The sequence below is a fragment of the Penicillium samsonianum genome (assembly GCF_028829775.1).
Source record: "Penicillium samsonianum strain IBT 33392 chromosome Unknown utg000009l_segment0_segment0, whole genome shotgun sequence".
NCBI lineage: Eukaryota > Fungi > Ascomycota > Eurotiomycetes > Eurotiales > Aspergillaceae > Penicillium > Penicillium samsonianum.
The window spans coordinates 611,083-625,219 of record NW_026643267.1 but is presented as its reverse complement, the minus strand read 5'-3'; the positions used below and the strand labels follow the sequence as shown (position 1 = coordinate 625,219).

At 46.7% G+C, this 14,137-nt stretch overlaps 7 protein-coding genes across 7 annotated transcripts; 5 read left to right on the top strand and 2 right to left on the bottom strand.

Annotated features, from left to right (window-relative positions):
- Positions 1-491: 491 nt before the first annotated feature.
- N7471_013308 (uncharacterized protein) lies at positions 492-1,327 on the top strand. Its single transcript, XM_057286027.1, has 3 exons — positions 492-805; positions 889-972; positions 1,063-1,327. Exons 1-3 carry the CDS (start codon positions 502-504, stop codon positions 1,248-1,250), a joined length of 576 nt encoding a protein of 191 aa, XP_057129352.1. The 5' UTR covers positions 492-501; the 3' UTR covers positions 1,251-1,327.
- Positions 1,328-2,149: 822 nt separating this feature from the next.
- Positions 2,150-4,525, top strand: N7471_013307 (uncharacterized protein; the record flags this gene model as incomplete). Its single annotated transcript, XM_057286026.1, has 1 exon — positions 2,150-4,525. The coding sequence occupies one exon, from the start codon at positions 2,150-2,152 to the stop codon at positions 4,523-4,525; it is 2,376 nt and encodes a 791-aa protein (XP_057129351.1).
- A 1,862-nt stretch (positions 4,526-6,387) lies between these two features.
- Positions 6,388-7,156, bottom strand: N7471_013306 (MIP transporter; the record flags this gene model as incomplete). The annotated part of the gene is made up of 3 exons (XM_057286025.1): positions 6,388-6,465; positions 6,523-6,593; positions 6,661-7,156. The coding sequence occupies 3 exons, from the start codon at positions 7,154-7,156 to the stop codon at positions 6,388-6,390; spliced, it is 645 nt and encodes a 214-aa protein (XP_057129350.1).
- A 783-nt stretch (positions 7,157-7,939) lies between these two features.
- Positions 7,940-8,964, bottom strand: N7471_013305 (uncharacterized protein). The gene is made up of 2 exons (XM_057286024.1): positions 8,608-8,964; positions 7,940-8,532 (listed from the first exon to the last, which is right to left on the bottom strand). Exons 1-2 carry the CDS (start codon positions 8,954-8,956, stop codon positions 8,078-8,080), a joined length of 804 nt encoding a protein of 267 aa, XP_057129349.1. The 5' UTR covers positions 8,957-8,964; the 3' UTR covers positions 7,940-8,077.
- An 819-nt stretch (positions 8,965-9,783) lies between these two features.
- On the top strand, positions 9,784-10,053 carry N7471_013304 (Helicase C-terminal; the record flags this gene model as incomplete). Its single annotated transcript, XM_057286023.1, has 1 exon — positions 9,784-10,053. The coding sequence occupies one exon, from the start codon at positions 9,784-9,786 to the stop codon at positions 10,051-10,053; it is 270 nt and encodes an 89-aa protein (XP_057129348.1).
- A 48-nt stretch (positions 10,054-10,101) lies between these two features.
- On the top strand, positions 10,102-10,976 carry N7471_013303 (C-terminal helicase domain-containing protein; the record flags this gene model as incomplete). Its single annotated transcript, XM_057286022.1, has 2 exons — positions 10,102-10,194; positions 10,260-10,976. 2 exons carry the CDS (start codon positions 10,102-10,104, stop codon positions 10,974-10,976), a joined length of 810 nt encoding a protein of 269 aa, XP_057129347.1.
- Positions 10,977-12,270: 1,294 nt separating this feature from the next.
- N7471_013302 (synaptobrevin family protein) lies at positions 12,271-13,097 on the top strand (the record flags this gene model as incomplete). Its single annotated transcript, XM_057286021.1, has 2 exons — positions 12,271-12,305; positions 12,377-13,097. 2 exons carry the CDS (start codon positions 12,271-12,273, stop codon positions 13,095-13,097), a joined length of 756 nt encoding a protein of 251 aa, XP_057129346.1.
- Positions 13,098-14,137: the final 1,040 nt, after the last annotated feature.

Sequence of the window (14,137 nt, the reverse complement as noted above, 5' to 3'; positions counted from 1 at the left end):
ACTTGTCACGGGTCTTCCCGAGGTCACCTTGGACAGCTTTCTCTTCTTCCTCAATTATCTCTTGGATGCTTTTACTTTTACTACACCTTTGGTGGACTAGAAATAAGCTTCCAAACTTGGAATATGGAACGTGACCAAGGTTTAGAGTGCGGCTGAAGACGGGAGTCCCCACTGGACCTCGGGAAACATCCATGGCGCAGGGCATAGTACCAAGGCTGACTGATAGATCCCCAATACTCCAAAATAATACTTCTCGAAAATACATACCTCATTTATGACAGTACTCTCGGTGTTGGTGCTTGGCGCGGCTCAACTAAAATTAATGACGCAAGTGCCGCGTCCCTACCTTTGAAACCTAGCCATTGTGGTTCAACGCGTGTGCCCCGATTATAGGCGCTAGTGCCCGGCACATCCTCGGAACATATCTAATCAGTATATAATGCCGGACAAGTCCACGAACGATCTCATTTATTTTATTTCAGAGAATTCTACAAACTCACAATGGAAAAGAAAACATCTCCACCAAGAACAGGTCTCAAGACATTCCCGTCGGCCAATGCGCCCGCCGACGAAGTCCGCACCTACATCACCCAACTCCTCGTGAACAAATATAACGTCTCCGTCGACGATGCAGAGAAACACGCCAGTAAATGGGAAATCGGGCAGTTTTCACGGCTCACGCCAGCGTCTCAAGAGACTATCCAGCGTATCTTTGGGGACAATGTCGGTTTGTGTATTTATAGTGCGATTCAGGAGGATTTATCCGAGCTCCTGGATGCAAGACCATTGGCGATCATCAGCAGTTGTATGTGGCTTTCTTTTTTCTTCTTCCTTTTCCCATTGAAAGTGAATTGAATCATTTGAACTGACCATATTATCTATCTTCAGATGCCGCCAGTGCCTCTGCCTTGGCTCTGGCGTCTGTCGTACTACTGTTGATTTTACCGGAATTAGGATTACAGGCTAAGCAAGGTATGTAACATCATCTCGGATTCTCTTTTGACCCCCAGGATAGCTACTAGGTAGTTTTAAAGGAAGTTACTAATTCAATTCTCTATACAGATCGGATTACGTGGGCTGTATCCCCAGTCTGGTGGTTCTTGTCTGCTGCTTCTTGGGCTTTTTACGCCATTAAACACCCATTGAATCCGGTCAGGGCCGTACTATCTTTCATTGGAGGATTTGTTGTGGTCTTGGTAGGGATCAATATGTTTTTGTTTCCATGGGAGGAGATGATGCGACAGATTTAAATGGCCAATTCGCCCCATTATCATCTTTGTTACATAAATGAAGATCTTGGCTTCATTATTCTGAGGAGGTACCTGGCGATGATTAGAAAAATATGGCACCCTTAAACAAGAGGTCATGTCTAAGCCTTTGACTGAAATTTACTCAGCCTGACTCTAAGAGCCCTCATAAAAGCGGTGACTAAGGTAATAAATTCCTAGGGTATATCTGGTATGTATAGCTACCTATAAGAGGCTGCTATGGGAATATTGAAATTAGTGTCATGGGTAGAGAGATATTAGTCATTTTACGCCTTTTTCACTATATTCTATATTTTGCGTCTAACACTAATAGGGGAGGAAATATATAAAAAATACATTTGGGAAGGCATTTAGGAAGACAACTAAAAGAATAGTATCTAAAATATTACTAAAAAAGACATGACAAGGCGCTGTTTGTTATACACGTACTTATCTCGTTTCAGGCGGAAGAGCCTCATTCCCCATTCCCCCACAATCTCCCTCCTCCTCCTTCTTCTTCTTCTTCTTCTACTCCTCTGCTACCTAAGTGAACTATTATAACATTCCCCGTGCTCTTGACTTAACTCTTACCTTACTCTCTAGTCATCTCCATCTTTATCTCATCTTCTCTTCATGGTGACCTCTTGAAACTCTGTCCAAAATGGAGCTACCTCACCCTCCAGGCTACACCCCTCGGGGAGAAACTGAAAATATTCTACTCTTACAGCAACAGCATCAGCAAAATCAGCAAAATCAGCAACAGGGACCAAACAGTGATACTATGGGCGAATCTGGCACTATCTCAAACCCTACAAACACCCTCAATACCCCCCCTCAATACCCCCACAGCGCTCCCAACGAGTCCCCCGGATTCTCAGCATTCAGTTTTCAACCTCACAATAATGCCATTTCTACTTCTTCTCCATGGCGCAGATACTCTGGTATTCATTGATCCTGCTCCGGAGACAATCCGAGCCAAGTTGCCTTTTTCCGCAGAGACAGTTCCCCATCGCATCCACAGTGAGAAATTATTGGCTACAGGCTCAGTCTACTTCAAACGACTCTTCAATCCGAAAATGCAGACCCGGGTCCGAAAGCGACGCGGCTTGACTGGCAAACTTCCAGATGGAATCCAATACGTCTTGGACCTCACACCGCCAACCCTGGAAGAAGATGCAGTCATCTTCCTAACGGAGCTTTCGTGCCCTATGAGTATCAGAACGTGGGCCTCAAAGGGGGATATGTGGAGCCTGCCATTGTCGTGTGTCGGGGGACAAGATGACTTGGAAACCTCGGAGCAGCTTACACAATTCCCTAAAATATCACCTGAACCCGGGGCCGCCTATGTCGAGGATCTCGAATATTTTAAAAATGAGCTGATTGAATCCTCATTCGAATCGCAGGACCAATTTCCGGAATCACAGCCTAAAACAGTAGAGGAGAAAGGCTTGCCGGTGGAATACTCAGCCTCGCGTCATCGTGAAGGCATTGAGCACATTCTCCACGTTCTGGAAGGACTAAACCCTAGAATAGACACTCCTTGCAAGATGTGGACATTTTTTGCGCTCGCCAAAATATTTGACGTGGCTACGGTGCCGGCCATTTGCGACCACATCATCTCCTGGTTCTACGAGCTCAACAACACTCGGTTCATTGAACTTCATCCCGAGGTAGCATATCGAGTGGCATGCGGTATCAAATCTCCCTGCCTCTGCCGAGATTCTTTCGTTGAAATGGTCGGGGATGAAGCCCTGCTGTATCTGATTCGGGCGACATGTTTCAAACCAATCGGGTCCATGAAAAACTTGGTGCGGAGCCGGATTTCTGATGTTCTAGACGACACCGAGGTGCAGCGTATCGAATATTCCAGCAAGAGTTTCGGGGACTACGTTGTTCGGTGCTTCTTACAGTTGACCGGGAGTGAAATGCCCTGGTTGGCACACGTTGCTGAGTTCCAGAAGCTTACCCGCCATCTTCAACTTTATCCTGCAGATCAAGGAATCGTACATCAACTAGTCATGACGCTGAAGGAATTCATTCGTGACCGCATCTACGGGGCTTTGATCAAGGAAAGAGACACAAATCGCTCATTCCATGTGGCTCCAAACTTGGCGAGATCCGAAAACCCATACCACCGATGGGGCATAGATAAGGGATTTGTCCTTCAGCGATTGATCGGGAAAAACTTCTGGGGTGCGCTGGTATCGCTCGATCTCTATCAAGATGAAGCACCTCGTATGGAGTCTCATTCTTCGATAGCGGAAATCGGTAATGGCTCACTAGCCTTTGGTGCCGAAACCGCAGCAGGGATTCGCCAGGTATCCTCTGGCGAAGTTCGCCAGATGAGCCATGTGTTCAACCAAGCGGTTAGAACTAGAGGTCAGGCTCGTCAGGAGGAAGAGGCTCTGGCTGCGCGACATGCGGGTGGACATTTTACGATGGAGATGACCATTAACGTCCGGAAGTCACAATCTGGAAACGAGGTTGACAGCACCTCCAACAACGGTCCCTTCCTCAATCCCATTCCTGCTCCCACTCCTAATCCATGTCCTCCACCTTTATATCCAATGCCACCAAAGCCAGACATCTCAGCAGAAATGTTCCACGAAAGGACATTCAAAAATGAGGTTCACTCTTTCTTGGGACAATACGCACTAGAGATGTTACAGCAACCTGGCCCACCCACCATGCAACACGAACTTACAGATACCCTAACCTGCCTCACATACAATGAATTCCAATACCTACCTCTATGGGCGGGCGGGAATGACGATGAAACAGGCGGTGTTTTCACCGACTTAATCATTCCCGCCATGGACATCGGTGGATTCTCAGGTCCCGGGCCCGCCGTGCACACTGGCAGTGTGGCCTCAAGCAATGATTCTCTCAGCGAGATCGAGGCTAGTGACACTCAGAGCACCGCTTATGGCGCATCTCACAACGCCACTTACAGTCACGCGTCGGATATCATGTCCGTGGACTCTACCGACTATTCCCAGTTCAGGCTCAAATATGAGAATTGTGAGAGCCATGATGAAGTGCAGTCGGAAACTTACATGGAGGTAACCGGGTCCGATGATGAGATATCATCGCTGGATCTTGGCCTGACTACCGACGATGGCGAATACGAAACACAGAGCGATGGCACCATTACCATGGCTATGGGATCGCCTGAGCCTTCTTTTGCTGGTATCGCCGAGGGTATCGAAATAGACAAGGTGGATGATGAAGGTAATGATGCTGAGTTCGAATTCATCGATGTCCAGAACTATTTCTAAAATACCCCGTTGATTTTCTTTTCTTTTCTTTTTTCTTTTTGACTGGAGTTACAGAAGCAGAATGTTTGCACGAGAAAGGGCATCGCTCAAAATGGAATCTAATTTACTTCTCTCTATTGCATATGCACAAACTACCTAGGTGCAAACGCTACTCAGGTAGCATGTTGTAGGCACATGTATAGTAAATTTATCTACAGGTGTTTTCCTATCTTTCCACCACCTTTCTATTTTTCAGTCCAAAAAGGTCCTCCAATAAGTCCTTCCATGGGTCGACGCTATGCAAGCCCTTTGATCTGCCTCTATATGACTTTCTCCTCATTTTCTCCAGGACTTCAACTGTGTTAGGATGATTCTTCCCACGTATTTGACTCAGAAAGGGGCATTTGACGAGGCTCTTCTGTCTGGCAGGGGCATTTCGACCCGTAGCGAGCATTGGAAATCCAGGGAGAAGAGTGTCCACCGTAGTTGCATGCGAGTAGTCTTTCTGGCTTCGGGGAAATGGCTCAGTGGCGCTCGATGAAGTCTGGCGATGTAAACCTTGGTTTGCAGTGAAGTATGTATCTACGGAATGATGACACTCATATTTTCCTTCACGTTTGTGCTCCCTCAGGAACCCAAGTCTTTTTTTTCCCCACAAAACTCCTCCCCCAGAGCCTTGGATCGTAACAGGGAGTAGGAATCACTTGCCTCGATGATGAATCCATCCACTCTGAGTGGCGTTTTAACCGGCTCGGTATCATCCAAAAGCTCTTAAAGGTTGTCGAAATAAGTACTGAATGGAAAGAAGTATTCGAAGGAGGTGCTAACAGCATCTTCCCGTTCGTGATAGTTCAGAAAAGTACTACGAAACTACGGCTTTATGGCTTTAGTTTATGGACTACGCTGGCGCAGTCTTAGATAACGGGACAGTTTCGAATCACTTGCTTCAATTATGAACTGTATTTAATACACTCTGTTGAATACTCTGAGCAGCACCGACCCTATTCAATTCTCTCTCGCAAGATGCCAGCCTAATGCTAAGCATCATCAGACCCTGTGTTCTTTCTTTATAGACTGCGCTGGCGTAGTCTCAGATAACGGGAGAGTTTCGAATCACTTACCTCGATGATGAACTATATTCAACACAGTCTGAGGGGCACTCTGACTCTGTCCCAAGCAGGACAACAGGCAAGGCTGAGTATTATGCCCTGAATCGTTGATACTGACATAAATCTCCAATAGAAGTAAGCCAAATGACTGCCCCGATCCCAGGACTTCTCTTTTCGACCATATCAAAAAGAAAGACGAGGTAAGATGATCGGGGTAATTGTAAAATCGATGAAGTTATTCGAGGAGGGTAACTACAATAAGTCTATCTTATAATAATTCTAGAAGTTACTATGAGATCATGATGCGATTGGGCCTGTCTGCCATTGCTTAACTATGGTTTGTAAGTCTGACCACTAAACAAAATTTAAACCGGAAGGAAAGCTTCAGCCTGCTTACGACTAGGCAGGTATCTAAGGTTTCAAAAGGGCTTTCCCGGGACAATATTAGCGTCAAAAACCTATGATACTAATGCGATGCAGACGGCACGGGTCACAGGCTCTGGCTGTCTTTCGCCGCTTGGCTGGGCCATGGACTGTGTGTTGAATAACAGCATGTCGGATGATCCATTTGATTGAGTGCTTAGAGTATATAATATTTGTGCAAAGCAAATTCTTATGCACACACACACGCACGTCCTGTCTATTTGCTACCCAGATATACAACATACAATGTAGTTGTTTTTGTTGCAAATCAGGACGAGAATATCAGTGGTTGACACAGCAGCTGCCGAGATGAATGCTCAAACCAAAGATGATAAAAAAATTTGCCTTAGGCTATATTGCTCTATAACCCCACGGGGGTGCAACAAAGTAAACAATTCCATGCCCCACGGAAGCGACAATCGAACCGACCTACGGAGGGGAATTAGTTAGACGAAAAAGCATGGTCATAGACAATTCAAATCTTACCCAATGTACCCAATGATAGCTGGGAAATGAGGTGGCCACGTAGACACCGAAGCAACGAGCCGGGTTTAAACCTGTGCATGCTAATGAGCCCATCGAAATTACCTAGGTAGGGATTTGAAATTATAACTCATTACTTACAAGCTCCAGAATAGCCGTTCCGAGTGAATGCTGACCCCCAACTTACAACACCGAGCGTCATCCCGACTAGAAAAGGTGAAAGTGCTGCTCCATATATCTGGCCCTGTCTAGGGTCAAGGCCCACTCCAAAGGAGAGGAACAGCAGGAGCAGGCAGAAAATGAACTCGAGAAGAAAGGCATCCGCAACAGGAACTAGCCGCAGGTCAATATTGCAGCCACCGACTGTGAAGTCTGTGGAGCCGTAGGCCGACTGAAGTATGAACCCAGCTAGGGCTCCACCTAGAGTTTGACTGAGTAGGTATATAACCATTCGTGGAAAGGAAATCAAACGGGCGAAGAATGTGGCTAAAGTAATAGTCGGGTTCAGGTGACTGCCACTGACGTTTGAGAATGTGAAGATGAAGAGCGTTAGAAATAGCCAATTGGCGATTCCACCGAATAGAGGTCCAAGGAAAACAGGGGTAGAGAAGACGCCGGATGATGACCCGGTACTCATTGTGAATGGCTTTTGTATAGAGATCCAGGCCGTGACAAATACCATAAGCATAGTACCTGGTCTTTCACATCAGCACAATTGCTTCACATTTGCCTTAATAGAGTAGGTAGTTGTTAGGCGAAATACTGCCTTCATTTCTTACCTATACATTCAATGAAACCGAACCTCCAGAGATTGATATCGCAAAAACTACGAAGGTCGAATCCCTCACTCAAGGTCATTAGTGGCGCCGCATCGGGCACTTTTTTGAGTAGCTCTGCATTTTCGGGATTGCTTCGGTCAAGCACCAGGCCTTGATTGCCGCCAACCCGGCCCGCAAAAGGCTGAATCACGGGCGTTCGACGTGACATCGCGTCGTCTTGCGATAGGTAATCTGGCCTGCGTCTTCGTAAAATGTTTCCGAGGGCAGAATTCATCGTGACGGTTATGACTTTTTTTCCTTTAAGGTTTCCCTCTTCCGTCCGCCTGTTGCCTTTTTCTGATTATTGTGGGTCTCGTCCCCATATCAAAGACAGAATTGAACAATTGCTCCAGTTTAGCTCAAGGCCCAGCTTGTATACAAGAAGAAGAGTATTAACTCCAAGAGCTAGAGGGGAAAAGGAGAGGTTGACTGAAAAAGCATCCATGGATATTATTGAGGCGGGTCCACTGGAATGCTGACCTAACTAAGATGTGGGCTCCAGGGCTTGCCATCGATCTCGAAATGGATTTTGACCTCTGGAATTTTTTAACCTAACTATTATCAAAGGTTATAGATAGAAAAGTCTCAAACACAAAGTATGGTTTTTTTTTCCTTTTTCTGTCGTCTAGCTAACAAACTGAGAAGGGGGAGACAATATCTATGAAAACAGACATCTGAAAATACTGAGAAGAATCCGAAAAGACCAAAAGCCGGCTTATTAGGGACGGGTATTTGACAATTCAACACTTTTTTCCTTTCGTTTTGCAATATGCCGTGAAGAACTTCATCGCCTGTGGCTTGTCGTCCTTCTCCCAATTTTCGATCTTCTTATCCAAAATAGGACAGTATGCCATTGCAGTCGCACCATATTTCAACATCAAGCTTCCAGCCATCCCCTTGACGCAATCTCCACACTTTTTCCGATCCCCTGCGTTGCAGTAATTGTATGAATTTTTATGACATTTCGCGAGGATTTTATCCTTCTCTTTTTCCCATCCTTTTGGCGGATCTTTCGTAAGCCATTTCTTGGACATATAATAAGGGATAATATGGCGGTTGAACCAATCCACGTCCACCTGGCCACCGGGTTTGATTCCTTGATCGCAGATCTCCTTAAATTTTTCCCCAAGGGGTTTCGACACCTTTGCAAGTGCTTCATCATCGGGGGGACAAGCCCCATCTCTAGGAACTCCGGCTAAAAGGAAAATAAGTATAAGCATCAAAAGTGTGCCTTCATAGCAAGGACTGATGGACTTGGTGTATCACTGACCTAATTTCTTGCACCAGAGCCTCTTGAACTTCGATGAGTACCCAGTGACATACTCCTCACAGCAGGCGTCAGGGTTGGTCAGAGTTAAACAATCGTTCTCGTGTCCCTCTTCAATAGTCCATGCTTTGAACTGCCAGCCATTTACTAAATCACCTATCTTGGCTCCTTCAGAGTTGGCAAAGTCGCAAGAAGGTATAGTTTCAGGCCAGCTGCAGGAATCTCCATTGCTGGAGTATTGGGAAATCGCTTCTGTTGCAAAAAGAGCGACGGTGATCAAAAGGTTGAAATGCATTTTGTGTGCATAGTAAAGATAGAGCTTGACACTAACCTTTAGGTAGGCTTGTAACATGGAAGGGAAGTATTCGCGATATTTATGCCTCAATCACAGAAGGTAAACGATAAGGGGGCAAACAATAGGGGAAGAGGACAGGAAGCAAGGATAGGTAACAATAATGGGCAGAAAATATAAAAGACAATTAGTAGATTATTACATTCTGTATAACCTTTAAACTGAAGATCTGCAGTGCGCACTATTGCATATTGCATTAGTGCAATAAATTTTCTTTTCAAGTAGCCTCGAACAACTGCAAGATGGTCAGCTTGCTCGCACGGAAGAGGAAAATCATTTAGAGCGCAGAGCAGTTCCACCGGTTCGAAACTAACGTAGTCAAATCATTAGCAAGCGTCATTTGTTGCCTCAGGATCCTTGGCCTTCGGAAGAAGGAGGCTCAGCAAGTAAGTACCGTCGTCTCGTGAAATCGTTTTAATGTGCTTTAGCAGTATCGGTAGAGGGGCGATTTCATTTTATTGGTCGTTCTCGATTCGTAAAATACCACCTACTTTTTTAGCTTCAGTAACTTCTTACGCGGCAAGTCTGAGGATTTCCTATTTGTTCCCTACATACTCCGTAGTCGGAATTCACATAGCTTCCTAATTATACTTCGTTAGTCTGTCCCGACAGCTTTACACGCCCAGTAGAACAAACCCTATTACATAACTATCTTTTCTTCTGAGTCAGGACTGGGCAGAACAACAAGAGAGAAGATGTCGAGCTACCCTACCACCTGCTTTCACCTGTCGGTCTCGTTCGACTCGGTCGCCGTGGGCATCTCACCACCGCGGCTGGGTTCTGCGCACTTCCGACCATTCTTCGCCTGATGACACATAACACTCAAAATGCGAGGTCTTATCCCACCGACACACCTGTCGCGGGAAACAGGCCACACCATGGCTGGTGTAGATAGCGCCACGCTCACTATGGGTGCGGACATCCCCTCATTGGCTATCACAACTGACGAGATGCGGTACACCCGGCCCACCCAGGTAGACCACGACCGAAGCTTCCACCGAGCCGGTGGGCCGCCGTTACGCTTTGACCGGCAGGTTCCATGCCTCCAAGCTGGGAAACCTATCTTTGAAAACCGATGCCGCAGTAAAGAAAGATGAACCCCAGTTCTGCGTTGGCCCCGTCCTAGCACAAAATCGTTCACAACCATGACACATCACGCGACACGTCAATTCTACACACACAGAAACGATAAGCACTACCCAATGGAACTGTTGCTGGAATCGAGCTCGCTCGACGTTGTAAGTGGTGATCATCACCACATGGCCGTACTGCTTGGAGACCTGTTCGAAAACACCGAAAGCAGTCGCAGGCCAGCGGGTCACCCGCCCAGACCGACCAGGCAGCCTCGATGAACTGGGCTATATACCGGCAACTGGCCCACGTGGCTGTCCACCCGGGTTTAGCCCACTTCCTTCAGAGGTCCGCAAATAATGTCCTCTCGGCGGACATTGACGCATTTAATCAGGTCGGCAATGATCGCGAATTCGGACTGTTTTTCCACCGCACGATTCAAGATCGGGCAACCGCAATCCCGACAAACCGAATGGCAGTGGCCCGATACCTCGCATATGGTTTCTTATTACACCTACTCTTTACTGAGGGGAGCCTCGATGACTCCGGCCCACGCCCTCGGTTCCTGGTGTATTGCAACTGGTCGTTTACTCGTTGGCTCGTAGAAATGTTCCTCTCTGCTATTGGTGTCGATTTCACGGTCATCCGTGCTAGTATGTCTGTTGAGAGTCGGTCGGCGGCCATCCAGCAGTTTACAAACCCCGAGAGCACGACGACGGTCCTCTTAACAACTTTCAACTGGGGCTCGCTAGGCTTGAATATGCATGGATGTTGCAGTCGGATCATCCTCCTAGAGGGGTCACAGAATTACAATGGCGTGTTTCAAACTGTGGGGCGTACCCACCGTCTCGGGCAGGCCCACCCTCAGAAGGCATGGGTCTCAGAAGGCATGGGTCTTCTTCCAGGACCATACGATTCAGCGGCTGATGGAATACAATTGCACCCGTAAGACCCTACCCCAGCTAGCAGCGCAGTTCTATCCATACCTTCAACAGCAGCTGGCCGCACACCACGCCCTATCTGTGGACACCCCGTTCCAGGATGAAAACATCGATGCTGTGGCAGACGCCCTTCCGTCTTGACCCTCGTCGGAGGCTAGGCTTGAAAGCATGACATACCGCATCCTCGCAGACGTGGTTGGTGCTTGATGTAACCAACAATGCACCCAGCCGATTATGTATGGACGAATACACCGAGCTTGGACTTGAAGGACGCACACCGTCTGGCATTGCGTACTCCACATGTGGCCTTACAAGCACCAACCCCAACCTGCTAACGCCCGTCAAACGGTCGCGGGCCCGAGTCCGAAAGGGTTGTGTAATGTAAATTCAAGGGTTATATCAATTGATATGGAAAAGGTATGCTTTTTATCCCCTTCATATACACCTAAGAAGACATCCAAAAAGAACATCCAAAAAGGACTCCAGAGTGTCCTTACATATAACATCCCTAATACAATCTTCGTCCAAATAGATCAGATTATTAAAGTCTTAGGTCGTCCCGAACAGAGGCCCCGCCGTATAAGCGGCCGACTATTCTTGTTATTCACATCAAAATGAAGCTTTTTATACCATACAAACCCATGCATCTCCATATTTCCCGAGGTCTGGGTACACCTATGGTTCTCAAGTCCAAAAAAAATGAAGAAGGGCTATGGACACAATCTTTATCCAGCGACACAACCCCCACTCCACTACTTTAGGTATGTCTACCGCTGGCCGCAGTTCTTAACTAGCTTGTGTAAAGATTATTATATGACTTGCAATATAGCCACCAGACTTTCATGCTTCATGATCTACTAACCCGTAGATTCTAGCATGGAAGAGAACTGAAATTTTACTGCAACACAAAGTCGATACATAGTAGAGGATTGTATATGAAATATTCGGGTTGTGACTAGCGGGTGCAAGCCCCCTTTTATAGAATGCGACTGAGTTATGTATGAAAGAATACGTTCTCATTAAATAATTTCATATAAAAGACCCCAACTACTCAAGAGCTGTAACCGGTGGCGCCTGGCGTTGAGGTGGCTGACTCAGCAGCTTTGCGCGAACCTGACTACCCCCGGGGCCCAGTGCAAGGTACTCCAGATTTCAAGATCTTTCAAACTACAGGTAGCTTCTATATCTAAGCATTATACAAGCGCTTGAGAACTGCAGGCTCCTCTATTACTTTGAATTATTCCTCTTTTCTGCTACGATCCCTCTATATTTGAGGTCGCGGCCACTGACATCATAATCACTATGGCTTCATCCTCCAAGACGAACTCTTTGCTCTAGTAAGTCTCGCTACCTGACATTTGAGCGATCAAAGAAACTATCCCCAGACTAACAATATAATCCACTTCAGCTCGTGCATCGCCCATGGCACTACTATTCTGGCTGAACACTCCTCACCGGGCAGTTCATCGACCGCCGCCTCGTCACTAGCCTCCATCATCCTCCCAAAGATCACACACGACAAACCACAAAAGCTCACCTTCACCCATGAACGGCTCTTTGTCCATTACATTGCCGACTCGCCAACAGGCAACCAATCCGACGATGGCAACATCGCAGAGCCCAACTCACACGCTCCCCTGAGCTTCGTGGTAGTTGCATCTGCAGAGCAAGGCCGCCGCATCCCATTCGCCTACCTACTAGAAATGAAGCGCAAGTTCTTGACCACCTATGAACCATCCACAACCGAGTTCGCCTCACTGCCCGCCTACGGCTGCGCTGCCTTCAACAACGAGCTGCGCTCCCTCCTACAAGCCTACAACACCGCTCCGCCCGCAGACTCGCTCGCATCAGCCCGACGCGAGATTGACAGCGTCCGTGATATAATGACCGAGAATATCGAGCGGGTCCTGGAGCGCGGCGAGCGCATCGATCTGCTGGTTGACAAGACCGATCGGCTTGGTGGGAGTGCGCATGATTTCCGGATCCGTAGCCGGGGACTGCGGAGGCGGATGTGGTGGAAGAATACTAAGTTGATGATTATGATCGTGGTCGTCGTTATCTTCTTGCTATATCTGTTCATTGGTATGGGGTGTGGACTGCCTGCATGGGGGAAGTGTGTTGGACATTAGCGCAGTTTCGGGGTGGGCTAGTCGAACATTTCAGCGAGCGTGCTTTTTTTCCAATATCCGGTTTCTGAGGTTGATTCGGTTTCCGACTTTCTCTTGAGACACGATGCGATGGTTATCCGCTTTCCTAGTTTTTTCTGAGTTTGCTCCGTTTTTACTCCTTGGATTATTTTCCTACTCTGGTTTGTATATTAAAGCTATCTGATTTGTATTCTTTAGGGTATCGAACTTTGCATATATTTTATAGGACTTGAGTGATGGAAGTGACTTGGTGTCTAGCCAGTGGGGTTGGTATGCCTCACGTCTCATCTTGTCAAAGCTTTAGCTATTGTAAATGATGAATATTCTGTTTATTAGTGTGGAAGAATAATTTATTCAATAAGCCCTAAATATTTCATTGGTTAGTTGGGTATCTTGTTAGATTCTACGATTGATTTTACTGAGCATGACGACAAATATACTTGAGATCCAGCCCTCGATATATATGTATCCATAATCGAACTACCAGAATTTCGACCTAGGTTGTCAAGAACCATGATCTTACCCCAGTGCACGTATAGTTAGACAGCAAAGCTACCAGCAGTGAGAGTCCTCTCTATGTAGGCACTACAACCTGTCACTCTGGATGATACATACAGCAAGCCGAAGTATAACAAAACGCCCAAAACAAATGCTACATGTAGGAAAGTTGAGAGGAAATATTGACGCAAATAAAAGTAAATCAATTGATTAATAGAAAATATCTATTATCCCCCACATCGAAGATATAGAACCGATTACTACAGTCTACAGCCTATATACTCCAACTTGGAGTAAGATATGTACCTCACCATCAAACCCACTTCGTCCTTGCCCAAAAGCATCAGAGTGAGTCTGCAGGTAAGACAGAAGCTACCAGCTTCCCAGTAGCCCTGTGGATTGTCTACGCCATTTTTTTAACCCCTTCAACCATAGACTCCGTCCTAAAAGGCCGGGATTGACGAGGAGATAACCAGGCGACACCTCTATATTCCAATAGGGAGGAATTGGAGATGAAAGCGAAG

Excerpts from the sequence above, each read along its gene's own strand:
- N7471_013305 (XM_057286024.1), bottom strand. The coding sequence starts at position 8,956 with ATGTTACAAGCCTACCTAAAGGTTAGTGTCAAGCTCTATCTTTACTAT. Across the intron at positions 8,533-8,607 it reads GCTCTGGTGCAAGAAATTAG|CCGGAGTTCCTAGAGATGGG; the intron begins GTCAGTGATACA and ends TTTTCCTTTTAG.
- N7471_013308 (XM_057286027.1), top strand. The coding sequence starts at position 502 with ATGGAAAAGAAAACATCTCCACCAAGAACAGGTCTCAAGACATTCCCG. Across the intron at positions 806-888 it reads ATTGGCGATCATCAGCAGTT|ATGCCGCCAGTGCCTCTGCC; the intron begins GTATGTGGCTTT and ends ATCTATCTTCAG. Across the intron at positions 973-1,062 it reads AGGATTACAGGCTAAGCAAG|ATCGGATTACGTGGGCTGTA; the intron begins GTATGTAACATC and ends TTCTCTATACAG.